The 13244-nt window shown below is 42.1% G+C and overlaps 1 protein-coding gene across 2 annotated transcripts in view; it reads right to left on the reverse strand.

Annotated features, from left to right (window-relative positions):
• uba6 (ubiquitin like modifier activating enzyme 6) overlaps nt 1-13244 on the reverse strand; it is a 143582-nt gene that overhangs the window by 108233 nt on the left and 22105 nt on the right. For both annotated transcript variants that reach the window (XM_068030439.1, XM_068030438.1), the window contains exons 4-7: nt 12210-12304; nt 10688-10799; nt 4700-4780; nt 1216-1338 (exon numbers count right to left, since the gene is read on the reverse strand). In XM_068030439.1, the coding sequence (XP_067886540.1) occupies nt 1216-1338; nt 4700-4780; nt 10688-10799; nt 12210-12304 (411 nt within the window). The remainder of the gene's footprint in view (nt 1-1215; nt 1339-4699; nt 4781-10687; nt 10800-12209; nt 12305-13244) is intronic.

Here is a 13244-nt window from a genome sequence, read left to right on the forward strand (position 1 = left end):
ATACTTTCATATCAACATGCAAATTCCTCTGATGTGATTGTGCACTTCTCATGAACCATCCACTCCATTCAACATTAGAAATATAATTGCCATTGAAGAAGAAATAATATTAAATTATTCAGAGTCATAAGATGCACAGTGGCGCAGTGGTTAGCACCGCAGCCTCACAGCTCCAGGGACCCGGGTTCGATTCCGGGTACTGCCTGTGTGGAGTTTGCAAGTTCTCCCTGTGTCTGCGTGGGTTTTCTCCGGGTGCTCCGGTTTCCTCCCACAAGCCAAAAGACTTGCAGGTTGACAGGTAAATTGGCCATTATAAATTGTCACCAGTATAGGTAGGTGGTAGGGAAATATAGGGACAGGTGGGGATGTTTGTTGGGAATATGGCATTAGTGTAGGATTAGTATAAATGGGTGGTTGACGTTCGGCACAGACTTGGTGGGCCGAAGGGCCTGTTTCAGTGCTGTATCTCTAATCTAATCTAATCTAACAAATATGCTGGGAAGGAGTGGCCTCTTTGCTTTAGTCTCGAGTTCTCATGCCGAAGCCACTTGTGCACACTTACTCCCAAAACCTATGCATCGTTCATACAATCATTATTGGGTTCGTTCATTACTCTAGACGTGGTAAGTGGTATATGTTTATCTATATAATTAAGAGCTTTGTGTGCTTAGAACTTGTAGGGTTCCAGTTGGTTTTCGAAACATGGTCTCTGCTGAACCAGACAAGTGGCCATAATGATTACTGTTGCGTGTGCCTACAGGATCCCATTTCTGAAAGTTGTTTGATGAGAGGATTGACCCGACCTAAGAAGGGAGCAGCAGGTGGACAAGTGCTATGGCACGGCGTTACAACATTAAACATTCGAGACAAGTAATTAATTTCCGCCATTTCCTGCAGCTGCAATGCCACCCTTAAGCTGATCAGTGGCCGACAAGCTCCCATACTCCCGTCCCCTGCACTACAAGCAAGCAGTGGCACAGGAACTCAACTGTTTCTAAAGATTGGGCAAATTTTCATATCCTTGTTTCTGATCAGTGATAAAATAAAGTTATAAGATTTATCTCTGTATATAATCTATTTCAACAATTTCATTTGATTCCACCACAATGAAGCACCTGGCAATGTTTTCTATATTAAAAACACTAGTTAAACAGTTGTTGAGGTCACATGAAATGCTGTAGGCCAGCGAAGGTGATTATTTTCTGCAATTATTACCTGTGTGATATTTTGAATGAAGATTTCTTTTGGCTCTTCTCCGTTTGGATCAGATACTTCAAACTGGTCTCCAAAATCACAGAACACACGACAGAACACTCCATATACATCAGCGCTAATGAACTGGAAAAAGAAATGCACAAAATTCCCCATCCATAAACCTTTACGGCATACAGCAGCATTGAGAGTTCAAAAATAAAAGGAACAAGATCCTCATTTCCTTTAGACTGTGACCTTTTGCGCATATGGACATAGGTTATGGTTCCACACTACAGTTTTCAACAAATTTAGAACTTATTTTTTTTTAAACAGAGTATTAGTCCTTGGTTCAAGGTATAGAAATCAGATTTGTTATCTTTTACCCAGTAAGTTGAGGTGAGAGTGACTGCCCTCAACATCAAGGCAGCATTTGACTGAGTATGGCATCAAGGTGCCCAAGCAAAACTGGAGTCAATGGGAAACAGGGGGAAAACTCTCCACTGGTTGGAGTCATACCTAGTGCAAAGAAAGATGGTTGTGGTTGTTGGAGGTCATCTCAGTTCCAGGACATCACTACAGGAGTTCCTCAGAGTAGTGTCTTAGGCCTAACCATCTTCAGCTGCTTCATCAATGATGTTCCTTCAATCATAAGGTCAGAAGTGGGGATGTTCGCTGATGCTTGCACAATGTTCAGCGCCATTTGTGATTCCTCAGATACTGAAGCAGTCTGTGTATAAATGCAGCAAGACCTGGACAATATCCAGGCTTGGGCTGAAAAGTGGCAAGTAACATTCATGCCACACAAGTGCCAGGAAATTACAATCTCAAAGAGAGAATCTAACCATCTCCCCTTGACACTCAATGGCAATACGATTGCTGAAACCCCCACTATTAACATCCTAGGGTTACCATTAACCAGAAATTGAACTGGAGTAGCCATATAAATACGGTGGCTACAAGAGCAGGTCAGAGGCTAGGAATCCTGCAATAAGTAACTCACCTCCTGATTCCCCAAAGCCTGTCCACTATCTACAAGGCACAAGTCAGGAGTGTGATGGAATGCTCTCCACTTGCCTGGATGGGTGCAGCTCCAACAACACTCAAGAAGCTCGACACCATCCAGAACAAAGCATCTCGCTTGATTGGCACTCAATCAACAGACATTCACTCCCTTCACCACTGACACAGTGGCAGCGGTGTGTACCATCTACAAGATGCACTGTAGCAACACACCAAGGCTCCTTAAACAGCACCTTCCAAACCTGCGACCTCTACCACGTAGAGGGACAAGGGCAGCAGACGCATGGCAACACCACCTGCAAGTTCCCCTCCAAGCCACATACCATCCTGACCTTGAACTATATTGCCATTCCTTCACTGACGCTGGGTCAAAGTCCTGGAACTCCCTTCCTAACAGCACTGTGGGTGTACCTACCTCACATGGACTGCAGCAGTTCAAGGCAGCAGCTCACCACCACCTTTTCAAGGGCAATTAAGGATGGGCAATAAATGCTGGCTTAGCCAACAACGCCACATCCAAAGAAAGAATTTAAAAAACCCAGGAAATCAAAGCTATTCCAAAATGAATGTGGAAGTTTGGGACAGCGTAAGAGGTAAACACGAAGAGGCTACAGAACAAAAGAGAAACTAAGAACAAAGACAACGAAAAAAAATACATAAGAAAGCAAATTGAGAAGATAACTGAATGACACTGACTTTTAAATTATTTGTTCTCAGGATGTGGACTTTGCTGACAAGGCAGCATTTGTTGCCCAATCAGAATTGCCTCGAGAAGACAGTGGTGGGCATTCTCCAATCATTGCAGACCTTGGCGTTCTTTAAGCCAGAAATGAAACAGGATTGTATGTGAAAGACTACACATCAGAAACATTCTACAAGTCCAGTCTGACCACACCTTGATAAAGATTTTTGAAGTTTTTGCTCCCAGTCAAGCAATGTCTTGATTTTAAAATTCCCACATTTGTTTTCAAATCCCTCCATTGACTTGCCCCTCCCCATCTCTTTAACCTCCTCCAGCCCCACAACCCTCCAAGATATCTACACTCATCGAATTCTGGCCTCTTGAGCATCCCCAATTTTAATTGCTCCACCATTGATGTCCGCGCCTTCAGTTGCCTGGGTCCTAAACACTGGAATTCCCTCTCTACACCTCTTCACCCATTTCCTCTTTTAAGGCACTCTTTAAAACTTAGGCCAAGCTTTTACTCATCTGACCAAATATCTCATGTGGCTCGGTGTCATACTTCGTTTTATAATGCACCTCGGGATGTTTTATTACATTAAAGGTGCTATATAAATGTAGGTTGTTAAAATGATATTGACGAAATTTACTTTTGGATGATGTTAGTACAAAAGGAGAGTTCTGGCTGGTTTTCCTCAAAAGACAGAAACGTTGCTAACATTGTGTAATGTGCAATACTGGTTTGTAGTTCTTTTTAACGAACATTGCTGCAATGCAAAATTTGGCATCAGATTAACATAACCTCTGTCACATATCGTTTCACCAGGATCAGTGCTTCATGTCAGATTCTAGACAGGCAAGACAACACATTCACATTGTGTTAGCTTCAGATATGATGTGAACGAAGTTTTTCAAATGTATACTGGCATATGTGCAGCGTTGCTCCAGGCTCAAGAGTAAACCAGTGCTCTGAAATTGAACAGAATAACGTGTTGGATCATCGTCGGTTGTTCCTCGATTGAAAGAGGACATGTATTCAGGGTTGCGAGTTTCTGCCATGGGTCTTCATGTGACTGAACAGGCTGATTCTTGACCCACAGATCTTTGGGTACATGGGGCAGGATGTCCCATGCGGTAGTAGGATCTGGAGTGCAGGATTTGCTTCTTTTTCTTTCCTTGTCTGCTGCCACACTGTCTCATCATTAAGGCATTCGGACTCAAAGCATGATGCAGCTTGATGAACAAGTTGTCGCCATTTTGAACAATTGGTAGCAAGCTCCTCCCAGTCATCAATGTCAATGCTGCCATGCTTCAAAGAGAGCTTCAGGGTGTCTTTGAAGCATTTTCTTTGCCCTCCCTTGGAAAGCTGGCCATTTGAGAATTGAAAAAACAGGACCTGGTTGTGGGGGGGGGGTGGAAAGATGGTTTTCGGCCATCCAGACACACCAGTCCATCAAAGTTGATTTTGCTGGATTTCAACACCTAGAAGTAAATACCCATTAAATCATAAGTGGGATCTTTCTAAATAGTGTTTCAATTAATCTCCTTAGCTTTTATTCTGCTTATGTAATATGATCACATGTAGATTGTTCTTTTATCCCCGAAGGATCCTCCCAAATGCATTTGTGTAATAAAGTTTGAGTGATGCAAGGGGAATGCTCATCTCTGTTTTTCAATATCATAACATATAAAGCCAATTTTATTCTAGACAAACCACAATAACATTGCATAATTATTCCAGTCCTGCAGTGATCAAAGAGGCAATGGAATGCTTTAGCCCAATACAGTACTAAAAAACCATACCTTGATGGGTGGTTGCTGTGAGCGGCAAAAGTCATTTATCTTCTTTTGAAGTGGAAGTCTGGTCTGTGTCAGAACCACACACTGTAAATGAGAAAAGGTTCTGATTAATACGGATACAACCTAGCACTATGCTCAGAAGGCTGTAGCTTCACATCATGAAGTTGCCTGCAACACTAATGTACTGGTAACATTTGAGGCTAATTTATCAATTCTCAACCAGGCTTACAGAAGACTTGATAAAGAGAACATCCTATCTTTTGGAAAAAAATCTTTTGTTCAATACAAGTCACCACACTATCATCGCAAAGACCAAATTTCTACAGAGATTGAGTTTTCGGCAACAATATCTTGATTCTACCATCTGGCTTGCTGCTGCAGCTTCAGTTTTCTGCTCCTCTGCTGGGAATTTTTCACTCTATGTTAAGCCAGCTCTGATCTGTTCCTGCTAGTTCCCTTTCTGCCCTACTGCTGACAAATTAACTTTGCTCTGCTGCTTTACGTCTGCTTCCCATTGCCACAGGTTCGATTCATCCCTCCTTTGGGATACTGGATCCGCTAGTGAGTGTTACTCATCAACGAGGCCACTATTCATAGGACAGTAGCAGACCATTCAGCCCCTCAAGCCTGCTCCATCATTCAATAAGATCATGGCTAACCTGCACCTCAACTCTATCCACTTTTGATCCACAATCCTCTGATAAACTTTCCTAACAAAATTCTATGTCTTAAAATTTTAATTGACCCAGCATTCACAGCCTTTTGGGGGGAAAAGGATTCTAGATTTCCACTACCCTTTGTGTAAAGTGGTGTTTCTGGATTTCACTCATAAAATGGTCTAGCTCTAGCTCTGGATTCACCCACCAGGGGAAATAGTTTCTCTGCATCAACCTTGTCAAATCAAGGTTAGCACCGCAGCCTCCAGCTCCAGCGACCCGGGTTCAGTTCTGGGTACTGCCTGTGTGGAGTTTGCAAGTTCTCCCCGTGACTGCGTGGGTTTTTGCCGGGTGCTCCGGTTTCCTCCCACAACCAAAGACTTGCAGGTTGATAGGTAAGTTGGCCATTGTAAATTGCCCCTAATGTAGGTAGGTGGTAGGAGAATGGTGGGGATGTGGTAGGGAATATGGGATTAATGTAGGATTAGTATAAATGGGTGGTTGTTGGTCGGCACAGACTCGGTGGGCCGAAGGGCCTATTTCAGTGTTGTATCTCTTAAAAAAAAAACACTTCAATTAAATTTCCCCTCAACCTTCTAGACTCAGAGGAATGCAAGCCATGTTTATACAATCTGTCATCATAGCTTAACCCTTTAGGCCCTGGTATCATTCTGGTGCATCTGTGCTATACCCACTCCCACCACAGCCAGTTTATCCTTACTGAGATGCAGTGTCCAAAACTAAATGCTGTACTCCAGATGAAGTCTAAACAAGGCTCTGTACAACTGAAGGATCAATGCCACCTGTTTGCATTTAAACCCCTTGAGGTAAAGGCCAACATTTCATTCACCTTTTTGATGAAGCTAGTGCATAGGCACAAAAGTTTAAGTGATTTTTGTACCCGGCCACCCAAATCCCTTTCTTCCTCTATAGTTCCTAGTCTCTCACTATTAAGAAAATTTTCCAGTCTGGCATTCTCAAATCCAAAATGGATGACCTCACATTTCCACACATTGAACTATCAGTCACAGTTTCTCTCACTCATTTAATCTTTTAATGCCCTTCCTGCTCCCATCTACACAACTTATTTTGCCTCCTAACTTAGAATCGTCTGTAAACATGGATATGCAATTCTCTATTCTTTCAACCAAGTTATTGATATCCATGGTGAAAAGCTGAGGTCTCATTATCGGTCCATGGGGAATGCCACTTTTCAAAGCCTGACAGCAAGAGTACATTCTCATTAGCCCGAGTCTCTGTCTGCTACCTTCCAACCAATTACCTCCACTGGACTATTAGATCAACTTATGTTGGTCCATGGTTGATTCTTTCCACCTCTTCATTTCCCATGCGAAAAACCTAACAGTACATGCACTCAAACTTGGCCCCTCTTTCAGCTCATGGACTCACTCGCCTTCACACGTCTCTGAACCTGGACACTGGTTCATTGGTGCTCCAAACTGCTACAACCTATCTACAAGTCAACTTCATCCCAATGCAGGACCACCAACTTTAACTTTGGACTTCTTTTTGATCATTTCTATCCTCTGTTCACGACTGGGACTTATCTAACCTAATTTTTGCCATGTCTATGGAACCTGAATTGCCCATTTGAACGCACAGTTTGGCTACCTCTCCATACCTGAGCCCATTATTCTTACCTCTCCTTTTTTTTCTTCCCTTCTGTCTCATTCCCTTACTTTTACCCAGTGATGCCTCCTTTCATTTCTCCTTTCATGAGTGCTTCGACTCAAATTCTGCTAGTAGATCAACAATCACCAACCCTCTCTAGAATGTCCATTCACTTGCAAAGGCGACTCTCACAACCATGACCTTATTTTGGATGACTGCATCAGCATCATGAGCGTGCCGGAAATCTGTCTCAAATCTGCCTTTTACTGAAGCCTCTCGCCTGGCTGTATCTTTCAACATCTCAACCTCTACACTAAGCAACTTCTCATTCTCAACGATTTCAATCTCCATCTCAACTCACCTTGCTCTCTCTCCTCTGAGTACCCTCCCCTTTTGTCCTCCTATAACTTCTTCCTGCATATAAAGTCTCCTAATTTATATTCACCATCACCCTTCAACGTTGCAATCTTACTTGGTCTCTTTTATTGTTGCAATCATAGACAAGGTCACACCAACTTCAGTCTACGTCTACACCTGAACAAAGCTCTCCTGCAACTCAACAGCTCTTTCAAACTCCCAACTATCTAGCATTTGCCCTTTCCTGTTCAACGATACTTTTGTGCCATTGATCTGTTGAATTACTCTCTCACCTCTGCCTCTGATGCTGTTGTCTCTAGGAAAAATCTTGCACTTTCGCATCCTGGTCTGGCCCTAATCTTTGCTCCCTTGAATCCAAGAGACGCAGATTTTTTGACTGCATATGGCGCACAACTGCTTTAGCCATTCGTTGTAAGATATGGCTGGACTACATCAAGCACCATCAGGCCCCGATCTTGTCTGGCAAAATTTCTCATTGCTCCAGGACCATTCGGGAATGCAAAGATCCGTGGCTTCTTTTCTGTATTACCAACTGCTGCCCCTGTGTTCTCCACCTTCACCTCCAAAACGTGTGAAGCTTCTTTGTCACATATCTTCCGCTGCCTCTGTCATATCCCTTCCCTAGTCCACGAAACAAAATTTTTCTGCATCCTAAGCCTAAACCCACATCTCTCTTCAGTTTCTCTCCTATCTCCCCTCTCCAAGCTCATTTTGTTGCCGAGAACAGTCTCCTGCTCTCTCGACCTCACTTTCACTTACCTGTTGACCACCCAACTTTCTTTCCTGACACCTATGCTAGCTGACAATGTAATTAGTTCCTTCTCCTCAGGTACTGTACTCCTCCCTTTCAAATCTCGCCGTCATCTCCCCTTCTCAGAAACTTACCCTTGATCCCGCTTTCCTTGTAGGAAAATAGCACTGCATATCCAACCTCCTTTTCCTCTCAAGTCTTTGAATATTGTTGTTGGCTCCCAAACCTGTGCCTATCTTTCATACAACTCCAAGTTTGAACCTCTCCATTCAGGTTTCTGCCCCTGCTATAGCACTGAAAATGCATTAAAGTCATAAATGACATCCTCTGTGCCCTCCTCGTCCAGAAATGTTGAGGAACATAGGGTCTAGTGAGAAGGAGGAACTGTATGAAATCAGTATTAGTAGGGAAATTGTGTTAGGGAAATTGATGGGATTGAAGGCCGATAAATCTCCAGGGCCTGAATCTACATCCCAGAGTACTTAAGGAAGTGGCCCTAGAAATAGTAGATGCATTGCTGGCCATTTTTCAAAATTCTATAGACTCTGGAACAGTTCCAATGGATTGGAGGGCAGCTAATGTAACCCCACGATTTAAAAAAAGGAGGTAGCGAGAGAACAGGGAAGTATAGACTGGTTAGCCTGACATCAGTACTGGGGAAAATGCTGGAGTGCATTATAAAAGATGCAATAGCAGAGCACTTGGAAAACAATGACAGGATCAGACAAAGTCAACATGGATCTACAAAAGGGAAATCATGCTCGACAAATCTACTGGAATTTTTTGAGGAAGTAACTAGTAGAGTAGATAAGGGAGAACCAGTGGATGTGGTGTATTTGGACTTTCAGAAGGCTTTCGATAAGGTGCCACATAAGAGCCACATAGTGTTCAAAATTAAAGCACATGGGATTGGGAGTAAGGTACTGACATGGATAGAAAACTGGTTGGCAGACAGGAAACAAAGAGTAGGAATAAACGGGTCTTTTTCCATGTGGTAGGCAGTGACTAGTGAGGTATCGCAGGGATCAGTGCTGGGACCCCAGCTATTCACAATATATATTAATGATATAGATGAGGGAATTAAATGTAATATATCCAAATTTGCAGATGACATAAAGCTGGGTGGGAGTGTGAGCTGTGAGGAGGATGCAGAGAAGCTCCAGTGTGATTTGGACAGGTTGTGAGTGGGCAAATTCATGGCAGATGCAGTATAATGTGGATAAATGTGGTTATCCATTTTGGTGGCAAAAACAGAAAGGCAGATTATCTGAACGGCGATAGATTGGGAAAGGGGGAGGTGCAGCAAGAGCTGGGTGTCCTTGTGCACCAGTCGCTGAAAGTAAGCATGCAGGTGCAGCAGGCAGTTAAGAAGGCAAATGGTATATTGGCCTTCATAGCGAGAGGATTCAAGTACAGGAGCAAGGATATCTTGCTGCAATTATACAAGGCCTTGGTGAGACCACATCTGGAGTATTGTGTGCGGTTTTGGTCTCCTTATCTGAGGAAGGATGTTCTTGCTACGGAGGGAGTGCAGTGAATGTTCACCAGACTGATTCCTGGGATGGCAGGACTGACGTATGGAGAGAGATTGGGTTGATTAGGCTTGTATTCACTAGAGTTTAGAAGAATGAGAGGGGAATTCACAGAAACCTACAAAATTTTAATAGGACTGGACAGACTAGATGCAGGAAGGATGTCCCCAATGGCGGGGGAGTCCAGGACTAGGGGTCACAGTCTAAGGGGTAAGCCATTTAGGACTGAAATGAGGAGGGATTTCTTCACCCAGAGAGCGGTAAACCTGTGGAATTCTCTACCACAGAAAGCAGTTGAGGCCAAATCATTAAACATATTCAAGAAGAAAAACAGTTATATATAGTTCTTAGGGCAAATGGGATCAAGGGATACGGGGAGAAAGCAGGAACAGGGTACTGAGTTTGGATGATCAGCCATGATCGTGTTGAATGGTGGTGCAGGCTTGAAGGGCCAAATGGCCTACTGCGACTCCTATTTTTCTATGTTTCTATCCTTCTTGACCTCTCTACAATCTGTCTCATAGTTGGCCACACATTCCACTTCTCCATTGTCCAGCTGAATGGGACTGCCCTTGTCAGATTCTACTCTTACCTATCAAGTCATGTCCAGAGAATCTCCCGCAACGGCTTCTCTTCCTATCCCTGCACCATTAACTCAAAATCCCTCCAAGGAACTATCAATGGCTCTCATCTGTCTCATCCACGTGCTGTTCCTTGGCAACATCATGTCTGGAGAACCCTGATCTGAGCTTCTGACTATATCCTCCCCATCAAGACCGCCTACTTCCAAGGTAATGAGCTTATTTTAGGGGAGTGTCAGCATAATCTTTAAGAGGACCCCACTTCAGAAAATGGTACACCAACCTTTCTTTTAACAACATAATGTAATAAAAGTTAGGAAGACCATCCAAACTTAGATCATCTTAGTGCTGAGGCAGTACAGGCAAATACTGATCAGCTAAAATTCAAGTCAAGACAAAAAGCAAACAGCAGCTCCATGGGTCGTTGGCATCAATACTGATGGACAACAAACTCTTATTACCTGATAATGCTGCAGGAAGCAAAGATCTGTATTTTCATCCAGAAGAACATTAGATGTCTTGACCTGGACATAAGGATTCAGCTCTGCAAGTTGTAAAATAGTGGCCTTAGCTCTGTGAATTAAACAAATTAAGAAACTAATCACCTTTCAGAACATTTTAATGAACTTTCCCACTTCTTGCCTATACCTTCACTGGCTTTGTACATCATGTAAAAATGGATGGACACTTTTAGTTCAGGCAAGGGGTTGGAGTAAATATGTGCATTCAGCAAGTGTAAAGTATGCTATTGCTCCAGAAATAAGGAGCAAGAAGAATCTTCTTCCACAATCATTCACTATGAAAAATACCTATTGAAAAGGAAAGAAACAAATATCTGAAATTTAAAAAAAGATATACTTTTCTTGCAGGGTCAGCGCCATCTCTTGCTTTCAAGTGCAGAAATGGTTACAGACAATAAGAAAATGGTATTTCTGTCTTCTGACCTGCAGCACCCCCTAGTACGTGGGCAAGTTCCACTTCAGAATCAAACAAGTAGTTTTAACCAGGACACAAAATAAGGGTTTGAAAAGCAGCTGGAAAATCTGTTTGAACTCTTATTAAAGAAGGAATGAAAAGGAAAAATAGAGGGAAGAAAAGGATGAACAGAGGAAGGGGAAGACTTGCATTTATATAGCACCTTTCACAACCTCAGGACATCTCAAGCGTTTTACAACAAATTACTTCTGACATGCAGTCACTGTTGTAATGTAGGAAACACAACAGCCAATTTGCACACTGCAAGGTCCCACAAACAGCAAAACACCAGGGAGAACTCCCTTGCTTTTCTTTGAATTGCGCCATGGGACCTACTACATCCACCCGAGAGGTTTAATATCTCATCCCAAAGACAGCACCTCCAACAGTGCAGCACTCATCAGTACTGCAATGCAGTCAGTCTGGATTACCTGTTCATGTATCTGGAGAGACTTGAACTCTTGACTCGGGAGGCAAGAGCGCTACCAAATGACACTCAAATCAGAGTTTACGAATAGTAAAAAATTATTCAGATAGTGTGTTCATTTAATGCCAAAAGGAACTAAACACTTAACATGAGCTGTGAACAATCAATAAGTCAATTGGAAGTGTTACAGTGTGAATTGACCCCTTGCAGATGTGCAAATCAGACCACATGCAGAATTCAAACACCTCAACAGGGTTCAGTGGCTGACAGCATGTCTTATTACAGATTTAATAAAGTGCTTTTATATTGTCAAATAACAAGTTATAATCATAGATAATCATCAACGATGTTCCCCCCAGTTTCATACTGACTTTTAACTTGTCCGAATATTGAATGAAAATAAAGTATAATTTTGTACAATTAGTCACTATTTGAAAAATATAGAAATTAGTATTGGGTGCATTGACAGTTTTTAAACAGATATTTTGTGTAGTTGAAAGAGTTAAATACATTTTTATATTATGGGACTAAGTTTCTTTCAGCTCATGTCAGGTTTTCAGTGTCGCTGATATAATGCTCACCTGTTTCTGTGGCTGGCCACATCATCTTCATGCAGAAAGAAGTTGTTGCCTAGGTCCCAAGTTTCACTTGGTTTGGTGTCATGGATGGTCAGTGTCTAGCCCAGGGAGAAGGGAAAAGATGCATAAATCAGTATACATCACTTTAAACATGGGAATGTTACCTCAAACATTACAAATATCTGATGTTTACAAAGATACATGTTTCTTGCAGTGCCATATCTTGCTTTTACATGTAGAAAGAGGTGTGGACAAGTTCCAGTTCAGAACCAAACAAGTGGGTTTAGCTGGGACACAAGCAGCAGCTAGGAAAACTGTAGTCACTCCTTACTGAAGGAAAAAAAAGGAAAGAGAGAAAAAGAACTTGCATTTATATAGCACCTTTCATGATCTAGGAATGGCCTGAAATGCTTTTAAACCAATGAAGTAATTTTGAATTGTAGTCAATACTGTAATGTGGTAAATTATGGCAGATATATTTGATCTCCTTGCAGTTACATATGCAACAGTTCTATTTAACTCTATTAAGAGACAATGGCCCAAGAAATTAAGGTCAGTCACATCAACATTAGCCTTTGATTTGTGGCCAAACCAAAACCATTATTTTTCAGCTGTAGAAGTAAGCAAGCTGTTTTCCAACACATAGTGTGTTTCTGGCACCTCTGCTGTTTTCCAATTTTCCTGATAACTCTTGAAGAGTGGATAGCTTTTTTTTAAAAAAAAGAACATTCACAATGCATTGTGAAAATTGAGCATTTTTGACTTCTGTACATCAGATTTGAGAATCACTGACATAGAGTTTAGGGGATTATACTTTTATACTGCAATATCTGCCAAAAGAAAATTTGACACAAGCTGTTAATTAATGTAGGACCGCACAGCAGCCCGTGTCATGAGGCAGATTGAATGGTTCAGGAAATCAATAAATGAAAGGAAATGTCATTTACATCCCAAAATGTGTTACATCTTTGAAACACATTCTAGCTTATGCTAGTATTAAAACATATGTTGCCAATGTTTATGAGCTGGTTTTACTCC

Source organism: Heterodontus francisci, chromosome 4 (genome assembly GCF_036365525.1).
Source record: "Heterodontus francisci isolate sHetFra1 chromosome 4, sHetFra1.hap1, whole genome shotgun sequence".
In the NCBI taxonomy this organism is placed as follows: domain Eukaryota; kingdom Metazoa; phylum Chordata; class Chondrichthyes; order Heterodontiformes; family Heterodontidae; genus Heterodontus; species Heterodontus francisci.